Below are 26,706 nucleotides of genomic sequence, written 5' to 3'. Positions count from 1 at the left end.
TCTACAGGTTACAAGAGCATTGACATCAGTAGTTAGGTTGCCCCTGTCCAAATAGGGGCACAGCTGGGCCACCAGGCGAAGCTGGTGGAAGGCCTCCATGCCACTGAGGCCATCTGAGCCTCAAGTGACAGCAAAGGATCCAGAAGTACCCTCAAGCTATGACCCACTCCTTGAGAGGGAGTATAACCTCATCAAGAACAGGCAACCTCCCAGCCATCCAGTTTAGGGAACCACCCACTAACAGTGCCTCTGTCTTATCTAGATTAAGCTTCAGTTTATTGTCTCTCATCCAGACCATTACTGAGGCAAGACAATGATCCAGCACATCCATTGCCTTACCTGCAGATGATGTAAAGGAGAAGTAGAGCTGTGTGTCATCAGCATATTGCTGACAACATACTTCAGACCTTGGGATAACCCCACTCAACGGTTTCATGTAGATGTTAAACAGCATAGGGGATAAAATCAAACCCTGAGGAACTCCACATTGAAGGCTCCATGGGGCTGAAGAACACTCCCCAAGCAATACCTTCTGTAAATGTCCATCCAAGTAGGACCAGAACCACTGTAAAGCAGTGCCACCCACCCATAACTTGGACAGCCACACCAGAAGGATTCCATGGTTGATGGTATAGAAAGTGGCTGAGAAGTTGAGGAGAATTAACAGGGACACATTCCCACCCCCCTCTCCTAACAGACGTCATCGTGCAGGGTGACCAAAGCAATTTCTGTGCCAAAACTGGGACTAAACCCTGATTGAAATGGATCTAGGGAATCATTTTCCTCCAAGAGTGCCTGGACTGGATCTGGTCTGCGATTTAAAACTAAAAACAGATTCAAACATGCTTCATTTATGGGTAGGCTTATCTAAACAAAAATGTTTCAAGCAGGCACTTAAAAGGGAACAGATGTCCTCTTGTGACAGATGCAGTGGTGTCAGTGCCCTGGCTATTCCTCCTGAACCCCTGACCTCCTTCTGTTGGAGCAGAGAGCTATGTGTGCCATACTCCTGCACACTCTCAAGTAATCTGCTGCTCTAAGCAGGGCTAGAGGATGCTATGCAGATTTGGCTGCCATCCCATCAAGTTCTGTGCATGGAAGAGGGGAAGTGTCATTTCACCCTTCTCCTCAGGCAGCAAAATGTCTTGGGTGGGTGGCGCTGTGGGTAAAACCTCAGCGCCTAGGACTTGCCGATCGTCAGGTCGGCGGTTCAAATCCCCGCGGCGGGGTGAGCTCCCATTGCTCAGTCCCAGCGCCTGCCAATCTAGCAGTTCGAAAGCACCCCCAGGTGCAAATAGATAAATAGGGACCGCTTACTAGCAGGAAGGTAAACGGCATTTCCGTGTGCTGCGCTGGCTCGCCAGATGCAGCTTGTCACGCTGGCCACGTGACCCGGAAGTGTCTTCGGACAGCGCTGGCCCCCGGCCTTTAAGCGAGATGGGCGCGCAACCCCAGAGTCGGACACGACTGGCCCGTACGGGCAGGGGTACCTTTACCTTTTTATCCATTTCTAACCAGGAGAGAGTTCTGCCAGCACTGTCAGGAAGTTGTGAAATCACTATCTTGCCCAGCAAGAGGAGACCGAGTGTGGTTAGACTCCAAAGAGCTACTTCAGGCATCGGGCAGAGCTGACAGTATCTTTCTTTTCACTTTTTCAAAAAAACAGCAGAAGTGCAATGGAAAATATCCCCCGTTTCAAAATGGGTTTGCATAGGCATAGGGCAGTGCTATTAGAAAATCAAGTCCGAATGGTCCTTAAACACATGGGTCAATGCTTAACACCATCTATTAATATTCCAAAAGTAAATGTATATATGCGTAATATCAGGACTGACCACTTTTGCTAGTTTCTTCTTTCCTGATTTGTTTAGTAGTTCAGCCCCATATTCTACTATTGTCAACTGGCCACTGGGACTACTGTACTTAATGCCCTGTGAAATCCAAGCAAGTTTTCCACAAGTAGTCCAAGATGCCAGAAGCATACAACTGCTGGTTTTGACTGCCAGCCAGGCACCTCCTGTGACTGTCACGCCTGCTTCTTGGAATTTCCTTCTGTCTGATTTGCTTACCATATTTCACACCTTGAGTTTCATGGAAAGTAAGGTGTGCCACTAGCAGGTGGAAAACCAGAGCTTGGTTTTTCCACTTATGAGAACTGTCATATCTATAGGCTGCAGCTATTAAGCCATGTTTCCTGTTCTTTGTATCCATTGCCTGCCGGGCCTCCAGCAGTAAACCTAGCCTTGCTTGTCAGTTTTGCATTGGAGTACACATTGCTTCACTGCTTTAATCTCTTGATAACCACCCTGTCATCAAATCAAGGGTGGAGACAGATAATTGGTTATGTGAGCCCAGGGGTTATGCTTCCTCTTTCCAAATGCAATACTTTGTCTATGTGCTTAGCATAATTTTTTTTTGAATTTGGTAGTTCCATTTGCCTTATTAACCCCCACCTCCCAACCCTGGAAACAATATAAAAGAGTAAAGCTCAGCCCATAGTTTAACTAGGATTATGCAAGCACATCCTTGAGTCTCATTTACATGAGGGATGGCAGTGGTCAGCTGGCTTAACTGCAGATGTGGGGTGGCAGACTACCCTGTTATGGGATCCGCTAAAGCCCTGTGTGGTTGCTGAGGCCTCTTTCCAGCTTCTAACCTGGAGCTACAACCAAACAGGAAGTGATCTACTGACAGCACACGATACTCTCAAGCAGTGTCCCCGTGCTAATAAAAACTAGAGTGCAGACTTTTTTGGTTGTTACTGGAAAAGACTGGAAAGCAACAGTCACTTGAAACTGTAATATTTCTACTTCTGTTCAAATGGATTCTTCTTTCTTTTGCTTTATAATATTTCTGAATCCTCTAATATTTCTAAAATGAGTTTTGTAAATTTCTCTTGCTATCTCGTTGTTGAGTATGATATCCCTATGGTAATAGTGGCCAAACTGGGTTGAAATAAAAAAGGAATGGGTGGGTGGGGTACACCCCACTACAAGCTTTGGGTGAGCCTAAATCCTTGAGAGTGTCTTCTTCCAAAAACATGTGGTGGACTGGATACAGTTTTCTTCTGTCTTGTAGAAAACACTCTCCTGGACGTGATCTGGTTGTCCCAAAGCTTATCCCAGTTTCCTATTCACTTCTGGTTTTTGTTACCACGGGGACACCATGCTTGACCGTGTTGTGTGCTGTCAGTTGATCCCTTCCTGTTTGGCTTTACCTGCAGGTTAGACATTGCACCTTTTAGAATGTTGTTTCTTATGCTGGTCTGATAGTTTCTTTCAACTATTTTTGAAAGTTCAATCTTATTTTAACTGGACTAACAAGGTCTCATGCAGCATCCTTGTGCACTATTCACTGGTATTTTGATTGCGTTAACTTCTCTCAAAGGCAAGGTAGTTACTGTTTTCAGACAAAAAGGAGGTCCTGGCAATTCTAGTCTCCAAGAACAAGGGCCGTTTCTTAGGTGCTGTAGTTGTGACGATTCTGGGGATTCGATTTCTCATTTTTCCTACGTCTTCACTTGCAAGTAGGAACCTGAAGCAGTTGCTGCTCAAGGTTGGTGACAAAGGTTCAGCAGCCCTTTGGGAGGAACCTCTATTCAAAGAATGTAGTTCTTCAAGTCGTCTGGCTTGATCACAGGTCCCTGGAAAGACTACTTTCCCCAACTAAATCAAGACCACAATCCTATATACCAGGACAGTAAACTTTGGCTCTTCAGATGTTGTAGGACTACAACTCCCAGCATTCCTGAACACTGGCTATGTTGGCTAGCACTGATGGGACTTGGAGTCCAACAACATCTACATGGCATTTGTACTATTCACACATAATTAGAAATAAGCTCCCCTGAACACAGTGGGGTTTACTTCCAAGTAAACATGCATGCACTGGATTGTGTAGCAACAGATCTGTTGTGACATAAGCTTCCATGGACTAGGTTAGATGTGTCCAACCCTCTTGAACTAATCCAATCCATCGACAGTCTTATTATTAGTGTAGTGACTACGAAAGGGTTGATCTAGCCAACGGTAGTGCACACTTGTTTTCTTAAATTAGATTACAAACTAATCTGCTTTTTGGTGGCTTTATTTGTTGAAAGCTGCTCTTGCTTCTATCTGCTCCAAGTTCTTTGTGTTATTAAGATGCCAACAGCTGCTTGGAATCCTTTCAGACGTTCACCACTATATGCATACTGCTTATGCTTACTGGCCCTGGAGAGAGAGCCTCATATAAGGAAGTATTGTAGTAACTTAACTTTCAAGCTTGATTGTGAGGGAAACTGTAACACAGAAACAACTTACGAACTAAAAACAGGGTATCAACAATGAGCAAACTAGGAGGAAGTCTTGCTGTGTTCCTTTTTCAGCCTGATCTCATGGCTTGTGATATCTTGCTGACACTGTTGCACCATATCCAGAGCCGATGGCTATTGTCGGTATCACGGAGGCAACTCACACTTTTGTGGTAATACAACTGGCGAAGCTAGCACACTATGGACCTAATCTTAGAGGCAGGAACTGCTTTGTACAACCATTTTATTAATGAGCATAAGCCAGTGATGGGGAACCTGATGGCCTACAAGTCCCATAATCCCTGACCATTGGCCATCCTGGCGGGGACTAGTGGGAGTCCAGCAACATCTGGAGCAGTGGCATGCTGTCAATGGACTAGGGCGACTAGGCTAGTCCCCTAAATTTTCCCAGCCGAACCTTCCTGGTCCTTGCTTCTTCCATTATTCTTTTTATTAAGCTGCTTTTTTTTTGCACACTTCATACTCTTTTATTGTTCCCTGTTTTTATTTTGATGTATTTTATTATTGCTAGCTGCCTTGGGCATTCTTTTACGTAAAGACAGATGAAAGTATTCTGATGAAACAAAGTAAGAAGCCTCTGCTAGTTTCCAAATTGCTATGGAAAATACAGGAAATGTGTTTCAAAATATGAGCCGAGAAAGCCAACACCTCTTCTGTTGCATCAAAATGAGAGCAAGACAAAGCCGCGTGGAACACCAATTTCTATGCAATGGGCTACACATCTTCCCCTACACCAAGTCACTGCCCTCTTCACCTATCCCAGTGTTACTCTTTCCTCAATTTCAGCAACCTGACAGTGATCTTTCCTCCATGGCCAGCTGACCAAGCAGAGTGTATTATCTCTGCTTCTCCAGGTTCTATATTGGCTGCAGAGACAACCCCCCCCCCCACAACTACCTCCGTTAGTATGGAGCTAAGCCGTGTGTGTGTGTGTGTGTGTGTGTGTGTGTGTGTGTGTGTGTTGTGTAATATGCATGTGGCCTGCACACCAGCTTTGGCCCCACCAGCATCCACGATGCATTCCCCTATTTCTTTCCCCTGAAGTAATTTGACCCTCAGGGGGGTAAAGATTCCCATGCTCCAGTTTAAAACCAAGTATACATCAAAGTACAATATGACTATAACATGCCTTCTACTCATATGAGAAACATTTTACCAAAAAAAAAAAAAAAGGATTGTGCTTTGCTAGAAATAAGGCAGTGTAGCACTGTGGAAAATGAACACTGGCTGCCTTATTTGCCTTCAATTCCAGTGTAAGGCGCTGGCACTGATCTTTTAACACAGAGAAAGTTGATGCTGCCTTGTCTCATGAAACCAAAGCTTGTCATTTGCTTCAGCTCACCCTGACTTCTTTCTGTGTTTAACTGAAGTAAGGCTACTATATAGTGGAATCACGACACATGTGGATTCCCCAAATGATTATTCAGGGCAAAGAGTAGCTGATGAATTAAGTAATTGTAAGGTGTGCATTTTTCAGTCACTCAGCAACTTTTATGCTGTTTTTATACATTGGTTTTACGAAGCAAAACTTCAGAATCCTTGTGAGTAAAAAGTAAACACCTGGCTTCCCTGAATGTTATTTGTTGGTTTAAAGTTACAATATCAACTTAAACCACAAACATAATTCACCCTTCATAATTGTCACTCTGTCACCTGACACACCCAAACCATCCCTTTCCCACCTCCAGCCTAGTATTCCACCAGCATAGTTCAAGTATCACTTTCAACATCCACAATTATGACTTCCTTTGAAGGGAGATGCTTGGTTTTCAGGAAGCACAATTTATTACCTGCCTAACACATGTCTGCCTGCCTTCTTACAAATCACAGTTGCAGAAGCCAAAGCATAATTACTAAGCACAAACTATCCCTAGGGACATCAAGGCTTAAATACTGGTATGTGGCAAAGCAACACCAGGAGCACTTTTATTCTTTTTGTAAAGTACGGGGTTGATGCCAGCTTCACTATGGGACTGAACACTGGTGATCCTTCGCAGGAAGTAAGCCTCAGTGGTGCACCACTGTTATGATGTTCTGAGACATCATTTGTCACCATAGTAGTCCTTGATACGAATCTGCAGACTATCTCCACAAAGAAGATGCAGATAAATTATTGGCTCTATTCTTGCCATGTCAGATCTTAACAACACCCACAATGCTCTTTGCTGCTTCAGAAATACTGAGCCCTAAGGGCGATACTGGTGGCTCTGTTATTCTTTTAATGTTGATGCCTTTGTGTTTTGCAGCAGAAAATGTGCTGGCTTCTTTGATTCCGCAATCAAAAAGTTAAAAGGCATTTTTGTGCATTTTTAGCAAGTTTAGAATAAGCAAAAATTGGTACATCTTCCAGTGCAATCAGAACATTTTTAGAAAATTGAAGTTTCCCCCTTGAATTACAATAATCAGTAAAGGCAGCATTAAAAGTATCCCATACAATAAGGCCAGAAGTCATATAACCCACAAAAAAGATCTAGTTACCATTTTTGTTGCAACACAAACCTCCAAAACAAATTCATTAAAATTAGAAGAGTGAAAAGGTAATAGCAAATAAGGGATAGCATTTCTTATGTTTATTAGTAACCTGATCTAGTATTTAAGATATAATGGTGCACTGATGTTGCTAGCTAGTACTACCAGCACTATTGTGGCAACAATTGCCAACTTGGAAAAGGGGAGCATGGAAATTCCAGAAACAGCTTATTGACTTTCATAACTAGCTACATAATTTTAAAAATTGTAAATTGCTTCTATTTTATGGCTTGCACTAACCATTAGCCTAGATTCTATTGCCATTTTATCAATGTAGTAGGTACCCTGAGAGAGAGCTATCCTGACTGAGTGAATACATCAAGTTCAATCCAACCTCAAACCGTGCATCAAATCCTGATGGCTGTTTGAACAGACCAACATGTTTTCTCTTACATATTATACACTGATAAGCATAGTCAGAGAGACTTTTGTATGCAGAACCAATACACATATCCATACACCATCACTGCCTGTAGAAAGATAAATTTATTTGTTTTACAGGTTCAGATTTTACTCTCAGTAATGAAATCCAAGAATTTCTTCATCATAAAAACTTGCTTTACATATTATTTACAGGTATCCAAAGATATACATAATGTCACTGCTATATCTTCTCACAAGACAACAGAGGGAGGGGGAAGCTTACTGCAATGACATACATTCAAAAAGAGTAAATTGTGGATATGCACAGTGTTTTTGGCACAGCTAACTCATTGTTAAATTCTGGCCCAAATTACTGAAACTAATGGTGTCAAATGTGACAAGGAATGACCAAAATCAGGGTGGGCACTGTAAATATTCTTTGGCAATTTGCAGCAGACTGATATAAGCAAGGAAAGAAATTAACAAGTAAAAAAAATAGAACATAAAACTCTCCCCTTTGCTCTTGTAATTGTCATTTACTGTACCAGAATTCTTTTGGTAAGCTCATGATTCTGAATTTCATTTGCCAGTTCTCTCCAGATGATTCCAACCACACAGAAGTTTACTACCTAGAATCTCTCTTTCGCCACACACCCTCTTCTCTAGCAAACCAAAAATGTCCGAATTGTAGAACTGTGTGCATTAGTCAAAAGCATTACTGAAATATATTGCACATGTTCATGGTCTTCATAATAGAAATTTGAGGACTACAGCAAAGCAGGAAAAAGCTTCTGGTATTCTAATGACTGTGAATATCATCCTGGTGCCTTTTTACTTTATTAGCTCACAGCAGAAAGCATATTTTTCTCAAAAACAAGCAATAAGAAATCAATTAGTTTACTCTTGTTATGAGCTTTTTGAATCTATTACAGATTTGATCTAAAAAATAAAAATACTGTTTAATAGCAGCATGATCTGCAATACTTTACTACACTGATTTGTGGCATTTATAAAAAGCCATTTGCAAAATATATTAAGTTTGGTTCCATTTTAAACCAAAAAAATAATGGGCTTTCCATTCCATAAGAAAATACTCTTTTGAAAAGGAACACCTGGACACTTAACTTCGCCAATCAATGTTTAGGGATAAAATTAGGTTAAGGGTTTGAAGGAACAGTATACCATATATATTAAACAGCACCTAGGTAGCTGCAGGCTCAAGAAAATGAGTCCATGAATTTTATTTTTCTGCATATTTGTTTTGCAATTAGATTGTATTACCACACTGCCATACAACAATTGTCACAGTCATTTATGCAGACAGTCATGCCATATCTTATAATGGGGGGAGGGGAACAGGTTCATCAGTGCATATTAAATTAATACTTTCCTGCCCTTTGCTGCTATATGCAGCCAAACACAATCCATTTACATTACCACAAAAATGTAAATTGACAATTTTACTTATGTTTAAAATGAATATATCACAGTGGATTTGGACTATAATTATCAAAATGAAATTAAGCCTTTAAAAATAGTACAAGTCGTATTTCTTAACTTACCCTAGAATTTGAGTATACCATTTTAAAACACACACTGTAATGTATATCTTATAGTTCATATTGTTTGGGGGAAAATCAGTTTATGCGATTCCGTTATATGGTGATGATCTAACCCAACATTTATTGACTTCTAATAAAGTGTTTAATTGTCAATTAACAAGTTGTGGAGACACCCACCTTCCTAAGAGAGAAAGGGAAGACTGTGGCTATAGTTTTTGCAGCTGCCAGTTGTTCTAATGGTTATTTCATAATGTACTTAACATGTGTGATTAAAAAGCATGTTTGGGAAACCCCTTGACCTTTCTATGCTTATCTTTTTCAGCTATACTTTTAATTCCATTTTAAGCACACACACGCCCCCAAACCCCTGAGGTGCATTTCTAGAAGCTTTTGAGGACAACTATGCAGACAGCTTCCTAGACTTTCAGTTATTCAAGTCCAATGAGAATGAGACGACAAAGGTGTGACAGCAGAAAATTCTAGGAAGGGTTTTTATATGGTCCAGTGTTTGTCCCCATTGATTGTAGTGCTACTTAGATTGGTTCCCTCAAAGTCAGAAGTATTCCTTTTATTAAGGATTTGGTCACTGGAAAGAGAGGCCCAAAGCTTCTAAACAGCTGTTTTACAATATTTATGGTATGCCATATGCCACAGCAGTAGACCACTGCTTTCCCCGCAACTCCAAAGACTATGAGTACACACGCATACAAATTCTAAAAAGGTAAGACACTTTATTGAATTTGATAAATTAGGAGACTATGTACTGGACTTTTATGTATCACAGGTACTTGTAAACAGAGACACTGGGTCCTTTCCATGGAAATCCTGATAATGTTCAGCAAGAAGTTATTTTCCCACGCGCTGTTCACAGTTTGAATAGTGACGGAGGGCAGAGAAGAATTCTTCATAACTGATGTTCACATGTGAAGGCAAAGAACTGGGAAAACACAATTGGAAAGAGGCAGTTAATATCCAAGTAGCATTATCCTAATCCAAGTAGCATTATACTAATCCTTGCCTTTGAACAATTTCACTGGTTTATTCTCAAGCTGATACACAGCATATCGCAGACATAACTCTGGACAAACCATGAAGTCAGAGCAATCTAACTGAAATCAATTAAAATTTTATTGATCAAGTGGATCTGCAAACTTAAATGACTTAACATTAGAATAGATGACTACTTAGAACCGACCAGCTCTGCACAGTATTGGGACTACTAAACAGAAGGGAGAAAAGTAGAAAAATGATAGGAGACATTATTGCTCCAGCTACAGGTGCAATACTATTCAATACTACTTCACAGGTTCACTTTCACATAGCTTTTCCGTTGACATGACAGTCAAGTATGATAGTCCTCAAATATTGACACACCTTTCCAGGTAATGCTTTTGTTAACCTTCTACTGAAGGGAAGTCAAGCCAAACACATGCTTTCTTGTATCAGTTTTGGCACTGTCTTACTACATTAACAGCTCTTCAACTAACTTCTGTTTTCAAGGATAGTTATAATTCCATATGTGGAATGATTCAGAAATCCAAACCCCATTCTAGAGAACTTCAGAAATCCAATCTTCATTCCTCAGCCAGAATTTAGTTTCAACCATTTCCTTTAATTCTAAAGATTTGCATAGTGACAGATGAGAGTTAATCATGGATTGTATGAACCCAGTCATCATTTGACTGTACTGAGCTGGTTACATTAAGTAATTTTCTGATACCACAGAACTATTCACACAGGAACACTTGTACAGAAGATACTGAATTTAGTGTGCCTTTTACATGAAACAGTACAGTGGTGCCCCGCAAGACGAACGCCTCGCAAGACAAAAAACTCGCTAGACGAAAGGTTTTTTCATTCGCGATTTGCCTCGCAAGACGAATTCCCCTATGGGCTTGCTTCGCAAGACGAAAACGTCTTGCGACTTTGTTAAACCGTTTAAACCGTGCTTCGCAAGAAGAAAAATTCGCTAGAAGGCAAAAATTGCGGAACGAATTAATTTCGTCTTGCGGGGCACCACTGTACTTAGAGTGTTGTGCCTGATCGACCTGGCCCTTTAAGAAACACACAACAGGGCAGATTCCAAGAAAATTTACAAAGCATAACTGATGCATGTTAAGATTACAGAATCAAGATTACAGTGTGGAAGCCTGCCAGAAAGCCCTACAACCTAAGTGCTGATGAATAATGCACAAGCATGACTGGAGTGAAGGGGGAGATTTGCTGTGTAGCTAATGTTTATAGGAAGACCATCTGTAACTTCCAGAGATACTTAGCACTTTTTATTCCCAGGTCTAAATCTTAATTCTTTGGGTTAAGCCATGCTTATGCAGGAACCATTAATTGAATGGGTTCAGTTGCTCTGGAAGGCAACCTACACCTGGTGATTGCCACAGATGATGTCATCCTAGACCAGTGGAGAAACAGCAGCCTGCAAACCAGCCCGCAGCACCTGCTCCTTGCCACTCTCCAGCAATTAGATCAAGAAGAACGCCTTTCTTTCAAGCCTAACTGCTGCACAAGGAGCACACGTTTTTTGGACAGATCAAATCTAGGGTGGGAAAATCACTCCCACTGGTAATTAGTCTTGGAAAACAAGCTAAACTCTTTTACGGGAAATTGGTCTCCTCAACTGTAGCTATGCCCACTTTTGTCCTAGCCATGTCTGCTGTGGAATGTGGCTTCTGGAAGGTTGCCCAGGAGGAAACACAGCACTTGGGCAGAAAAAGAAAACACTACCCCTCCCCTCCCCTTGACCTTTCTATAGCTTTTAACACAGTGGGTCACATAATATTAGACAGGCTTTTGCTTCTGATGCAGGTTTTTTTTTGCTCTGCTGAAGAATCTGTCTTATGGGTATAGTGAAGCTCTGTTAAATCAGTATCTAGTAGCAAAGTACCTCTCATTATGATTGGGTTCCTATAGCCAAGTAACCCCTAGGGTAGGAGACACACTACTTCTACTTCACACATACACTCATGAAACCAGGCTTGAAGTGCAATATTTATTTTCTTCCCCCACTGGAATGGTATAGAGAACATATTCTTGGTATACACTTGGTAGAACTAAGCCTGCTGCTGATCTGCTTTGTAGTGGTAGCAGGCTTCAATTCTCTAACCTACGATTTAAAAAATCTGGATGTTTCAAACTATTTTAATTCATGCTAAAGGGTGAAGTTAGGAATAGTAATCTCTGTAACCAATTTCAAGTTCAGATCTATGTGAGGGTAGATATTCTACATCTATTAACATGGAAAACTAGGATGTGATCTCAATGGGCAACATGATGGTTATTTGGGATCAGAATGTCCTGCAACATCTTTCAACGGTCTTTTGGTACTCAGAGTAACAAAATAAATGGCTTTCCTTCTCTTATTACAAATTTATTATACTCCTAACAAAAATAACAATTATTTTTCCTTTCACAAGTTGACCACACATTTTGCACCTTTATAAAAAGTGGGAAACTACATATCAACTAAAGGAAAAGAAACTGTCAGCATGCTTTTAACAGGGGCTTTTGAGAACTATTATTATTTGGGGCATGATGACAAGAATAGCATATTCACTGATAAATGTAACTACTGAAAATCACACATGAAAGTTTGAACACAGAGGGTCAAAGCTACTTGCAATACAAAGTAAATGTTCCAACTTACACACAACTATGTATAGACAACTTACACAATCTCTGTCAATCGGATCTGCCATGGAAGAAATCCTAATACACTGTCCACAGGACCAAACTTTAATATTAATTCTGGGTCAGGAAAGCCATTAGTACCTAGAAAGAGTAGTAGTTTGGGGTTGTAGAATTAAGACCATCTTGTTACATTAGAGCTTTAACACATCTTCACATACAATGTGCATTTCTTACAAATTATTTTCCATAGAACAGTACCAAATATTTTAGAGAGGACATCACATAAAAATGACCTCAAACAATTTGACAGTTAACTACTGTGTGCAAATTTAGTTGGTATATAAAGATAAATATTACAATTACAATTTTGATTATCTAGTTTAAACAGTGCTAAAAAAATTATCATTCTTTGGTCTTTATGATAGTTTAACTGAAACACTGCCGTGCCCACTGACTTTGGAATTTACTGAAAGCAAGTATGCTTATTACTACTTTGCTCATTTATAGCAAAGGAAATCTGAATCTCTGTTAGCTTTATTTTCTTGCTATTTCTAGCATATACTTTATAGTAAAAAGACTGCAAATACAACTGTTCAATCAGTATTTTAAGCTTCCAGTGTTTTCAGAACCACCATGCAGTGGCTGTACTTCAAAGTGCAACCTTCTAAGCTGCTTTGAGAGCCAAACGCATAAAAGGAAGTGTCATTATTTTTTGTTGTGGTAATAGTGCCCATGGCTAAAGAAAGCAAGGTACAGCTTCATTTTAAAGAAGACATGTCACATCTCCAGCAAGTGTTTCAAGAAAGTAAAAAAAATATTTAGCTGTTCACTCAATTCTTTTTCACATTGCACACATGCCTTCTTTGAATCACAACCCTTGTCTTGATTTCAAAAAAGGTGATTGTACTATCAGCAGTAATTGCTGTTACTGCATGACATATTCCTTCTTCAGGCTAACTTGAAGGTGGAGGTGTCCAAAGCAGCCAGAATTTGCTACTGCCATGCAGTTTGTTCCCGTTTCCCGTTTAAGTAAGTATGGATCTTTTATCTGACGTTATGCTGAACTTCAGAAGCTCTTCTGAGCAGTATGAAATCTGCTTTCAAATGCCTCCAAAACCCTATACGGGCCTGTATTGGCCCACACCTGTGTTCCTCTTTGTGCTATGGCAGACATTTATCTTTTAACCTGACACAGTAATTAATGGCAGCCAGGAACATACATTTGTGACATCAGTGTATATATCCACAGTGAACTTGAACATTTCCTCATCAAGCCGTAACATATAGCTAAACAAAAGTAGATAAAACAATTCTGCTCACTAAAATGAAACACTGCCAAATGGTAAATTTAGTGAGGCATTACAGTTTGTTTTTAACAGCACTTCAGCCATCATACTCACTAGTTAATAAGTTTTCCAAGACGTCCATATCCAGATCTGTGCATTTTTTTTGTTTTTGTGCTACTAAGTGGCAAAATTTCTGAGCTGCTTTTACTATATCTGTCTTCCCATCCTCTGAAGACAGCACATTCAGTGTAGATTGGCAATTTAAAACTGCAACAAAAAAGAAAGAACTTAAAGCAATTAAATGGAAATGGAAGAAGTCAGCTATACTTGAAGTTCACCTCTCATTTGCAAACAGGATAAACATCATTCTCCACTCCCAAAGTCAGTGAAGGCTCCCAGCAGCAAGGTTATTTTAAATTTAATTTACAAAATGAACCTTCTGTAAAGAATCACAAGAAATGCTTGCTAAAATATTAATAGTTCAGTAAAAGTTTAATATCAAAACTTAAACATTTAACTAAAACTGCCAGTCATTTCTGTAAAATAAGGCATTCACACTCAATTCCAGCTATCAGAATATGCCGATATGTTCATGGGATTTATTGTACTCATGGAGATACCCATTAATTCCTATGCAGATTTGGGTGTCCCGGAACTTTCTAGTAGTCAATAACAGTACAGGATTTTCAAAATAAGAAATCTTACCTTGATCTGTTTTATCTTGATTTGCAAACTTCACTGTATATTTGGAACAGTCAAGATTTAACAATTCCTGCTGCTGCTTTAGGATTTCATCCATTAGCCTTGAATTATTTCTCTTGAAAAAACCTTGCCAAGAGAAGAGAAAGAAGTACTGGTTAACTGATCATCATTTTCCAGGTAATCTATGTCAGTATTTTTATAGATCTCTAGAATCATATAAATAGTTTAATTATTAAAAAAAAAAAAATCCAAGGAGATTTGGGCCTCATTTACCCCCTGAAGAAAAGGCAGGATGTAGAGGCTAGCCATCTTACAGAAACTTGTATGAATTTTCAATTTGACATCAAATAGTTGGAAGTTCTCTTTAAAAAATAAATAAAAAATATTAATTTTCCAACAGTTTAAACACAACACTACAGAAAAACAAAAAACAACAACAATACAATACAAAAAACACTACAAAACACTAACACATACAACTAACGAAACAAAACAAAAACCATTTAAAACACAATCCAATTTCAATATCTTATCTTTCATTCACTTATTTCCACGACCTCCTCACACTTCCCTTTTTGTATTCCACTTCTATTAATTGTTTCAGCAATTCCTTTCCATCTTCCTCTGTTTTCTATCCTATAATTATCTTAACACATTCTAACCTTATTTTTCCCTTTAATACTCTATTAATCTATTTATACTTAATTCCTTATAACATTTCTACTAAAGCCATATAACTTCATTCCAACATTTTTCTAACATTCAATTAATTTTACAGTATTTCTATAAATAGTCTTCTTCCACTGACTCTTCTCCCTGGTCTCGGATTTCTGCCAGTCCTTTCCGCCAGTTCCATATAGTCCATCAACTTCATCTGCCATTCTTCCCGGGTGGGTAAATCTTGTGTCTTCCAATACTTCACGATGAGTATTCTTGCTGCTGTTATTGCATACATAAAAAAAGTTCTATCCTTCTCTAACACCAATTGGCCGACCATGCCCAGGAGAAAGGCCTCTGGTTTCTTCAAAAGGGTATATTTAAATACCTTTTTCATTTCGTTATGAATCATCTCCCAGAGTGTCTTAATCCTTGGGCATGTCCACCAAAGGTGAACTCTAATCCTCAGATTTGTCTGTTTTTCTTTAAATTCAATCATAGCAAGCATCAACTTATGTTCATCAAATTGCCTCTGTAGGGCTGGGACTCTCTTTCTCTTTCTCTCCAGTTGTGTTACTTTACATTCAGCAGCAACGGCTTTTTCCCTGGCTTCCTCCGCAGTTTGCCGTATCAAAGTAGATTCCTGTATCAATTTCTGTGTGGTTTCTGTATTGGTATTATTTATGCTTTCTGTATTTAAGTTAATTTTAGTAGTTGAAACATCCACTTTCACATTTATCGCGTCCATTTTCCTGTTAAGCTGTTCCAGTGAATCATTTATCTTATATAGTGCAGCCACTAAGGCCTCTTCTGTCAACATTCCTCTTGGTTTTGAATGTACTGGTACAAAGGCAGCAACAGAAGAAGCAGGGAGGCCTGATGTTGAGCCTCTCCTGGATTGTTGCCAAGTCCTCCCAGACCTTAATGTTTTGTCAGCAGTTGACTGGTCTGTTTTTCCTCTTCCATTTGCCATAGCATTTAAAAGATTCAAGATCAGTCCCAGAGTCTCACGATTTTTTATCTTGCAGCTGGAATTTCCCCTAGCCCAGCTCTTATAAAGCAGCCAGTTTCAAAGGCTTCCACTAGGGGGAAACAGTTTCTATTTGTAATAGTCAATAGTATCCTCTTTTAAACACAATTCAAACAATCCAAAGTTAGTTTCAATTTTCAGTTACTTTTACTCCTTTTTAAAGCAGCCGGAGACAGCAGAAACAATGTATTTCTCTTGTTTAGCTAGCTGTCAATAAACGTTCTAAACGCTGTCAATGAACATTCCAAAAGACGTCAGTCCTGCTAGCAGCCCGTTTCCAGGGTCAGAGTGGCGGTATTTTAGCTCTCTTGCTCTCTCCCACAGGCATACTCAGACCACAGCTTCCCCCCCCCTCTCCTGCCTCCAAGGGGGTTTAATGTTCTTTACCGATGGAAATTTAGTCTTTTACAAAAGGCTTTCCAGGGCTCCAGCTTGCAACTTCATTGCCTCAGTCTATTTACAAAAGGGGAAGGCGGACTTCCTGTATTGAACCTCCCCGTTACGATACCAAATTAAACATTTAGAAATCCAATTCTTCCGCTTCAGCTCTACTCAGGGGTAATTACTTTAAAGTCAAATTGTCCACAGGAAAAGGTCAGCGCTCTCCGGCAACAGCTATGCGGCTTTGCTCCGTGGAAGAAGCAGACGATTCGAAGCACCGCGCCGCTCACCCCACGTCGCTCCGGACCCCCGAAACCAGGGTTCCCCACGAGTAGAGGAGGCGCAAAAGGTGCCCGTTGAATCCCATGCTCACAGGCTTCTTCCGCCTGTGATTTTAACGGGTCTCCACCTTTGCCGTGGCAGCCAGACCCAGATTCCCACGGAGCAAATTCCTCCCGATCAGAGGAGTTCTGCCATTACCGGAGGCACCTCCCCGGAAGTTCTCATATAGTTGGAAGTTCTCGTACCAAACCATGGTTTTTGCTTCTCTCCCTCCCCCCCCCTCACACACACAGGAAACAATCGTTTGTCTGCTTTTGTTTTCCTTTCAGCTGATGCAGTAGTTCCTAGAATTACGGAACATTAATTCATGTATCATGCCAAACAGTAGCTAAGCTTCCTTAACCACAGCTTTCAGCCAACTGAATTTGAGAAAAGCGAACTACAGTTTGGCAACAGATACCACAAATCTTTTTCAGCCAGACTTGATTAGTCTGTTGCACAAATCAGAATACCGACTGGAGATTAGTAATCCTGCTGAAATCAACTACCATATCCAGCTAATATCAACAGAATTAATTATGTTCCAATCATTCCACCTTCAAGGATTAAAAAATAAAAAACAGATCATCTTTTAAACAGTAATCAGATAGCCCTGCCTAATTTAATATAAATAGCAGGGCATCATGTATGCTACCCCAAGCTCTTTGAAGGAAGGGCAGAATAAAAATGTAATTAACAGAAGAAAAAACAATAAGATTAAAGTTCCAAAGTGAAAGTATGGATTACTATTTGCAATTTTTTAATATAAACGTTATTCTTGCAATTTTATACAGCATTTATTTTGTGTAGCTGCTTGAATGTCAGTAGTCTTAATTTTAAAGGTGAACTGAAGAAGAACTTTAATTTTAAAGGTGAACTGAAGAATTTTAAAGGTGAACTGAAGAAGACACCATTAACACATGTTCAAGTTTATTTTTGCCCAATTTGAAAGTGTCAGGTGGGTGACATTTTTTAAGCTTTCCCAAACAGCCAACCTTAAGGCATGAATTTCCATGTGGGATCCTACGGGTAGAGTTCCATGTATTGCTAAGTGGGGTATGACACTCCAAAAAGGTTTCTCGGGGGGTATGGGAAGAAAGGGCGTATATGTTGCATGAACAGTCTTCTGTTTCTACAACTTTATATCGAACCATTTGTTACTACCAGAATCCACAAGTGCAAGTAATGTCCAGGATACAAAAACTCTACTGAAGGTACACCTAAGGCTTTTGGCATATCTAAAAGTTTTTGACGCCTTGCCCCCACCCCAAAAGACAGACACTGGAGCTGCATTAACTACTGACAACTACTGTCACATGACCAAAGTGCTGATTGAGATATCCAACCCCAAAGTACTTTGCGGTGCACAGAGTGAGTTGCATGGCTCTTGGAATCCAGCCAATTCTTTCAACACTTTTAACCAAAATGATTTATTTATTAGAGTTTAACTTGGCAGCATAACGAACTACAGGTTATGTAGTCTACCTTAAAACCAGGACTGAGTTGTCATGTAAATGAGGCCAATGGGTGCTAAATCTAGCTAAGTCTCAGCCTTTGTTTTAAATAAAAACAAAGAAAAAACAAACACATGCTGCTGGGCACAGACCAGAACTACTGTTAACCATGCTGTACTTGTCTGAACAAGTAGCAGCAGCTGTAGAGGTGACTTTGCACAATAAGATGTTATGACTCCCACAGACCTTGCAGTTAAACCTGGCAAATAAACTTCGAGTACTTTTTGTAAGAACAGTCCTGCTGGATCAGACCAAAGGCCCATCTAGTGCAGCATCCTGTCCTCACAGTGGTCACCTGAAAGCAGAACCTGAGGGTAACAGCATTCTGATCGCATTCACACCACTTGCCTTTCTTCGCAACTGGTATTTGGAGGCATGCTGCCTTCAACATGGAAAGTACTGCCCAGCCACCATGGCTAGTAGCTGTTGATAGCCTTATCCTCCATGAATATATTTAATCTTCTTTTAATGCAAGTTGGTGGCCAACACTACACCCTACAAATAAACTATGCACAGTGTGAAGTGACTCCTTTTGTCTGTCCTGAATGTTCCAAAATCTGTCCAAGTCAAGTGGTTCCCAACTGTACATATGTGACCATATAGGTATAACACACCAATCAACTGCTACTGTGCTATAAAAATAGGCTAAAGACAAGGCCAGGTGCAGCTTTTCTGGTTTGAGTGCCTCACGAGCTGCTGTTATTATTGTTATTGTTATTATTATTTACTTGTACCCTACCCATCTACGTAACTGGGTTGCCACAGCCACTCTGGGCAGTTTCCAACAGAATATAAAAAGCACAATGAAACATCAGATATTAAAAATTTCATGATACAGGGCTATTCATTACTATTAGAGTTAATATTCCTTAGCTTTCTGAAAACTGGAGGCACCAACTTTTCTTTATGTGCAGTTGTTTGTCAACTTTATTAGCCCCCTCTCTCTCTCTCAAAAAAAAAAAAGTTTAGCAAGCATATACCGTATTTTTTGCCCCATAGGACACACCGGCCCATAGGACACACCTAGTTTTTTGGGGGGGAAATAAAGGGGGAAATTATTTTCCCCCCCCAGGTGCGCTGCGCTAATCCCCAAGCTTGGGGCGTGTGGAGCTCCGCGCGCCCCAAGCTTCTGGGTGCCCGCAAGCAGTCCGCTAGCCCTGGGAGAGCCGCGCGGCTCTCCCAGGGCTAGCGGACCGCTGCGCTAATCCTGAAGCTTGGGGCGTGCGGAGCTCAGCGCGCCCCAAGCTTCTGGGTGTCAGCAAGGTCTCCGCTAGCCGTGGGAGAGCCGCGCAACTTCGCGCGGCTCTCCCACAGCTAGCGGACTGCTGCGTTAATCCCAAAGCTTGGGGCGTGTGGAGCTCAGCGCGCCCCAAGCTTCTGGGTGCAGGCAAGCTCTCCGCTAGCCCTGGGAGAGCTGGGTCTCCCACAGCTAGCTGATAGCTTCCTGAAGCCTGGAGAGCGAGAGGGGTCGGTGCGCACCGACCCCCCTCACTCTCCAGGCTTCAGCGAAAGCCTGCATTCGCCCCATAGGACGCACACACATTTCCCCTTCATTTTTGGAGGGGAAAAAGTGCGTCTTATAGGGCGAAAAATATGGTAATTTATGTTTCTTTCCTTATATTGGTTCCAGCAATTTTTATAGTTTTAAGTTTCTTTAAAACTTTTAGTACTCAAATTATTTTCTTGAAACAATTCCTACTCCTTCTTAGGGCTAGCATTACAGAAATGTTCCTTTGATCTCTAGGACGTAAAGTTAATATGAAAATGGTTTATATATTTTTGTACCAGGTATTTGCCTGGAAATAAAGAGTTGTTATGCTTTCAGCAGAATAAACTTATTGCCTTTTCTGCATTAGGCAGAGAAGTTTCCAACAGGTTTTCAATTATAAATCATCTTGTAGAAGCCTTGCTGTGTGGGAGTGCTATCCATTAAAGCCTACAGAACTTTTGTTCAGCCCATACAAATAGTTCAAAGTTACTTTCACAGAAGATAACATTCCCTAAATTGTTATTAGTCATCCATTAGAGCCTATCTCAGTATTGGTGTCTTTAAAATCTGAGTTGTATAAAAAAATTAGAATTGTGACATGTTGAGGCTTTGATTAATGTATTTAATACAATTGTAATTCTGTTACATACAATTATCTTTCATTTTAATGTGTATTTCTTATGAAAGTTAATTGCATCTTTTTAAAAAGTAAGCAAGTCTTTTTAATATTCAGTTTTAAAAGTTGATTGGTTCATGAATATTTAAGAAAAAAATCACAATAGTATTATTATGCATTTACCATCCTATAATTAAATAGGAACATTATTTTTTTCAACACATAAGCTATTCTATAAGGCCTCTCATTTCTGCTAGTACAGTGGTACCTCGGGTTACAGATACTTCAGGTTACAGACTCCACTAACCCAGAAATTGTACCTTGGGTTAAGAACTTTGCTTCAGGATAAGAACAGAAATCACACAGCGGCGGCGCAGGAGGCCCCATTAGCTAAAGTGGTACCTCAGGTTAAGAACAGTTTCAGGTTAAAAACGGACCTCCAGAACAAATTAAGTTCTTAACCCGAGGTACCGCTGTATAGCTTCTGGATCTGTCTGAAGTTCTGTTTCCACCTTGCTCTTGATAGTCAAGCTTCTAATTTATACATAAAAGACATTTGAAATTGAGGAATCCCTATGTGTACTAGTCAGACTCTCTTTATGGAATTTAATTCCACCTAAAAAGACATGTGTTTAGAGACATATAAAATTTTAAACTGGACGTATCTAGAGCACCTGTCCACAAGTCTGGATTTTCTTAACCAGCATGCATAACTGAAGCTGAATCCTAAAAACAGAGGGTTTATGTGTTCCAAGTTCCCATATCCAGAAGATAAGAAGACAGCCTGCCCTGGATAGGGTTGCACCCCCTGGGATGTAGCAGATCTGCAGCCTAAGGATGTTCCTTGATTCAGCACTGCCCCAGAGGCTCAGATGGCCTCGGTGGCTAGGAATGCCTTTTTCAGCTATGGCTAGTTCACTAGCTACATCCCCTTTTGGACAGAGATGACTCAGCCACTGCACTCCATGTTCTGGTAACTTCCAGAATAGATTACTGCAATGTGCTCTACATGCGGCTGCCCTTAAAGATGACTTGGAAACTTCAGTTGATCCAAAATGCAGCATCCACATTACTGGCTGGGGTTTCATTTAGATCTCCTATAGCCCCAGTTTTGAAACAGCTGCACTGGTTAACAGTTCATTTCCAGCCCAATCAAGGTACTTGCATTAGTGTTTAAAGTCCTAAACATGCAGGGCCTAGCTATCTGAAAAACTGTCTCATTTCCTACAGATCCTCTTGACTGCTAAGATCAACAGAGGGGGCACTTTTAGTAGTTCCTCCACCCTCAGAAGCTTGAGGGGTGGCGGACCGGGAGACGGCATTCTTTGTGACAGTCCCCAGGTTGCATCTGGCACCTTTACTATACAACTTCCAACAAATTCTGAAGATGCAGCTTTCTTAATTCTGGCTTTTGACACTTGACATATACATTTTTAGGATCCACCTTGTTTCTGTGACTGTAGGCTATTTTGAAATGTTTTAATACAGTATTGTGTTTTGTTTTATTTTGAATATTGTGTTTTAATATTGTAACTCCTCTCGGACCTCAGGTTGTAGAAAAGGTAATCAGTAACAGCAACAACAACAACAGATTGTTAGAATGCAAGTATGTATCAAGTTTCTATTTGCCATCACCTTCACCCTGTAGGCTGTTCCTATTAAAACATTCTCAAAAAACAAAAAATTTATGTACTTCATTCACACAGATATTGTCAAATTGAGTGAAAATAAGATTAGAAGTATAGTTTCAAATCACATAAATAATTTACATTGATACATATTTCTTCTCAGTAATGCTCCATTCTCCTTCTGTTTGAGATATGGTAGCTGTTTCAGCCTGGGGAGCTGGGAAAGAGATCCTGTGAAGTGGAACAACTACATCATGTCCAAAAAAACTGTGCTCAGTTTAAATTGTTTTTTGTTTTCTTGCCTCTCCACATGCCTTTAATAGTTGTATCAAACACTCCATGCTCGTGTATCTAAGGCACTGAAGAAGAAAGCACCTAGAAACAACTACTCAGGATAACTAGCTAACCTGTAAGATGACTCCTTGGGAATGTAGGAGCTAATGAGGGATTGGCTCATACCACATTTGTTCCATCTATTTATTTAGTTTTCTGTAGTTTAGATCTTAAACACAGAGTTCAGTTCTGATTTATCAGAAAAATCAAAACACCTCTCCCCAGTGCTTTGTAAAAAAGCACATTACTGAAGTAAGCACTTGACAAATGCATTTGGATGCAGTGGCAGAAGCACAGCCTCAGTGGCAGCACCATTTATGTAAAAGGGGATCTTTTGGTTCCCTTGCACCGAGCACTCTCCTTTTAGCTTTCACATGAATGAAACAAGGCCTCTCCAATGCCGTTGGAGGCAATGTCAGCTGACGAAGTGAACTGTTCCAATCTCTCCTACCCTATAGCCTGCTAACATGATTACACATTTTATATAGTTACTCTCAAAATAAAGGTTCAATGTAACACAAGAGTTATTTGCTTTTTCAAGCATACTATGACTAAAGATGACTTTAGAATTCTAGCAACAGATGTCCATGAATCAATGCTATGTCCCAGCCTTCTCCAGCTGGATTCCCTCCTGGTGTTTTAGATTATAACACCCAACGTCCCTAACCATTGTCCATGGGTCCCAAATATTTGATGAGTATGAGATTGGGAGAGATTATTATAATCCATCACCACCATTGCAGCAGCAGCAGCCAAAAACAATCTTCTAAGCTTACAAAAGAGGCCCAAATGCTGACAGTTTCAGAACTTGACCTCTAAAAGATTTCCTACCCCATGGGTACTAGATAGAATTCCTATTCCAAATATTCCAAAAAGAGAAAACGTGTCTGCTGCATAGTATTGTTTGTCATATGAAATATTCGCTATAAACAGAATACGGATGTATGGAATTGAACTGTGACTTTTTATTCTTAATTGGTCTATTTCCAAAACCAGTTTCAACTACAGTTTGTTGAAAGCTTGATTTTTTTTAAAAAAGTAACTTTTTGAATGCAGCTAAATATCTGAATACATATGCCCCTGTGTAGTATCATAAAATCAATTGTGCTTATGTTGTTGCTTTTAATGTATGCAAGATGGAAAAAAGCTTCTTAAGTGATTCACTTCAAAGTATGACAACCATCAGCATGTGAATCTGAGACTAAGTAGTCATATGAAATTTAAATAACATGCTTGTACTTATTAACAAATTAAATTAAACCTACACATAGTTGCATCATTTGCTGCTGCTTCGGGCTTGATTCTTCAAGGCAGAAAAAATGTCTTCTAAAGTTCAAAATATAATACAGCATCAAATATTTCTCTCTTTTGAGGCTACAGATTAATGCTCTTGGTTGAAACCTTAAACTACCACCACTATTTCCCATTTCCCTGCAACCTAACTACACCACAAACACAGTTTGCATGATAGGATCTAGTCAGAAAATAGAACTGATTTGTAATGTTCCTTATTGGTCAGAGATGGGGTTCAGATAGAGAGGAATAGCATCTATCATTTTGTTAGACAGGAAATAGGGAGGGGTAAGAAAGCAGCACTGGTTTTCAATTAAATGACTTTGATACATGTACCCAGGTGAGATCTTGGGGCAGACTTTCTCAACCTGTGGGTCCCCAGATGTTGTTGAACTACAACTCCCATCACCCCTAGCTAGCAAGGCCAGAGCTCAGGGATGATGGGAGTTGTAGTCCAACAACATCTGGGGACCCATAGGTTGAGAACCGCTGCGGGAGTCTGCCTTTCTATGTGTGGATAAATGATAAGATATGCACAATATAAATGTGACAAAGGGTCTTTAAGTTATTCTTTCTCTATTCTTTTTTCTCTGTACAGTTGTGTTTTGTATTTTCTTATAAATTAGTTTGAATTTTATTGTTTAATGTTAAAAAACTTTCATGTACATTGATCATCCTTTAACAACTCTGCCCCCTTGCCATGGCAAGTGATACATTGCTCTCTGGCAAGAGTGAGAAGCAGAAACCCACCTGCTTCCTTCCTGGTTAAGTTGAGAGGAGCAAAGACATCCCTCTCTTGTGTTGGGATATGGGGAAGATTGTCACCCACCTCTGCAGCTCCACATTTGGAGCTGGCTGTTTGCACAGTGGGTGGTCCAAGAAGTGTCTATTCACCACTGCAAAATGAGCCTCAGCCTTTCCCTCCAGCTGCATCTGGAAAAGGCTGGAGACAGGTGGTTGACAGCTGTGGCACTCCGTGTATCTCCTCCATCCAATCAAGTCCCAGCCTTGAAAAGTGAAAAGTGGTGGCACTTTGAGCTACACTTCCACCCACTGCATAAATAAGCCCCAGCCTTTTGCTCTACAGAGAAAGTCTGGGACTTGTTTGGGTAGCAAGAGTGTTGATGCAGCTACCTAGCCCTTGCTCCCCCTTTCCCAGCCCCAAACCTAGAATTAGAAACAGTGGTGGTATGATTCCAGCAATTACACTGGGCTTCTGAGGTCCTCTGATGCCTTACACAATTCCTGGGAATCACTTACCTCTTCCACAGCTCCAAATTTGGACCTATAGAAGAGGAGCAAGGGATTGTTCAACCTCAGGCAGAGATGCAGTCCAGGTAAGGGATCAACAGCCCAAGCCTATGCATGTATATTCAAAACAACATGCCACTGTGTTTATAAGAGGTTTACTCCCAAGCATACTGAACACAAGAGTAAATGTGCACAGGATTGCAATGAAGGGGAGAGACAACGTCCTGGCAACCAGAAACAGGGCGTTGCATTTGACTAATACACAGTCGTTGAAATCCTTGGACTGAAAATTTATCAAGACAAACTCACCTTCATTCATTTCAGCGGGTCTACTCTGAGCTGCCTTGTTTGTGGCACTTTAACTGTTATGGCAGCACATCTGATGAAGCAAGGGGCATTCCTCAAATCCTTTGCAGCAACAAAGGTGCAATTGTGTGCAGTTACCTGGCAATAAGCCCCGTTCAACAGAGGTCTTTGTATCCTTAACCCCCACCCCATTGCCCATCTGTCACCCCTTTCAGATGCCACCAACACACCCTACACGTGTGTTCTCAGAGGAGGCACATGCGACTTCCGTGGAAGTTGCCTCCCGGTATGCACGGGTTGCCTTTATTTATAGTAAACTGTTAACTTAGAGCAAACGTTTCTGAACCGAGCAAGGGCAAGGTCACGTCCTCCGCATGGGATGGGAGAAGAAAATCGAAAGGGGTTTAGGGAACGGGCAAGCGGACAAGGCGGGTGGCCGAAGGGCGGCTCCGAGGGCAACTCACCTTCTTGGTCGTAGACGGTGACATAGGAGATGCCCACCGCCATGCACCACACCACCAGGCTGGCCATGTCCGCGTAGCTCTGCTCCTCCTCGACCACCACCAGCCCAACGTGGCCCGGCAGCTTATGCAGAGACTTCCCGTCTTTGCGCCACCGGCCGCCGCCTCCTCCTCCGACCACCTTCCGCCCTGCCGCCGCCGGCCTGTGGTAGGCGAAAGCCCCCGTGCCCACCGCCGCCGGGGCCAGGAGAGCCCGCGAGGCGACGGCGGCCGCGGCCGAAGCCGCGCGCCGCCGCCAACGGCTGAGCCATGAGCCGCGACCTCCGAACCAGCCTCGGAACCAGGCGAAGAGCGCGCGCTGGACGTGGAGGAGGAGGTGCAGCAGGCGCCACAGCAGCTCGTGCGCGACGCTCATTGGTCTGGGCGGAGGACGGAGCGAGGAAACCGGACGCGGGAAAAGGAGAGGCGGCGGCGGTGGAAGAGGCGGCGGCGGCGGCTGCTGTCGCGAGGGAGGCTCAGCCGCAGTGCGAGGCGCAAACCATCTCGCCTTCGTTTCCCTCACGGACACGGTTTTATCTGCCCGGCAACCTCCGTTAGCGCCGCCATCTCCATACCTGCCCTGACCTTTTCCCTCTTGCCTACGCACGGGCCGCCCATTGGCCGAGGCGCCGCCGCCGAGGGCCATTTCCGGGTTGGTGGAGCGAATGACGTGGCCCCCTAAAGGAAAGGGCGGTGTCTCCGAGCTGAATTCCAAGATGAACGGGAAGGCGAGTTCTCTGCCACCTACGGCGGCGGCCCTCGGATTCAGCACGTGTTTTCCTCAGGCACAGCGACATCTAGCGGTGGGAGTGTGCGCCGGCTGCTGATAGTCGCGCTGCTTGGGTTGGAGAGCGCTGCTTGACTTTGCCTTTTTCACTCCTTTAGGTTTGTTCGTTTTCGGTCACTGACTCTGAATAAGAGGCCACCGTAAGCAACAGTTTCATAATCCGTGAATATATACTTTTCCTGTGACCGAACAAACGAAGATGCA

At 41.4% G+C, this 26,706-nt stretch overlaps 1 protein-coding gene across 1 annotated transcript; it reads right to left on the bottom strand.

The window, feature by feature from the left end:
- Positions 1-7,308: 7,308 nt before the first annotated feature.
- Positions 7,309-26,607, bottom strand: NUS1 (NUS1 dehydrodolichyl diphosphate synthase subunit). The gene is made up of 5 exons (XM_083497884.1): positions 25,680-26,607; positions 14,400-14,522; positions 13,809-13,961; positions 12,450-12,549; positions 7,309-9,703 (listed from the first exon to the last, which is right to left on the bottom strand). Exons 1-5 carry the CDS (start codon positions 26,359-26,361, stop codon positions 9,613-9,615), a joined length of 1,149 nt encoding a protein of 382 aa, XP_083354010.1. The 5' UTR covers positions 26,362-26,607; the 3' UTR covers positions 7,309-9,612.
- Positions 26,608-26,706: the final 99 nt, after the last annotated feature.

This window comes from Podarcis liolepis (assembly GCF_965112155.1).
Source record: "Podarcis liolepis genome assembly, chromosome: 3".
Classification (NCBI taxonomy): domain Eukaryota; kingdom Metazoa; phylum Chordata; class Lepidosauria; order Squamata; family Lacertidae; genus Podarcis; species Podarcis liolepis.
This window is presented reverse-complemented; position numbering and strand designations above follow the sequence as displayed.

Bases quoted from the DNA above. Each gene is read 5' to 3' on its own strand.
- NUS1 (XM_083497884.1), bottom strand. From the start codon at position 26,361: ATGGCCCTCGGCGGCGGCGCCTCGGCCAATGGGCGGCCCGTGCGTAGG. The intron at 13,962-14,399 runs GTAAGATTTCTT...TTTTTGTTGCAG, and splicing joins TCAAGATAAAACAGATCAAG to TTTTAAATTGCCAATCTACA. The intron at 9,704-12,449 runs GTAAGTTGTCTA...GTGTTTTCCCAG, and splicing joins ATCCGATTGACAGAGATTGT to TTCTTTGCCTTCACATGTGA.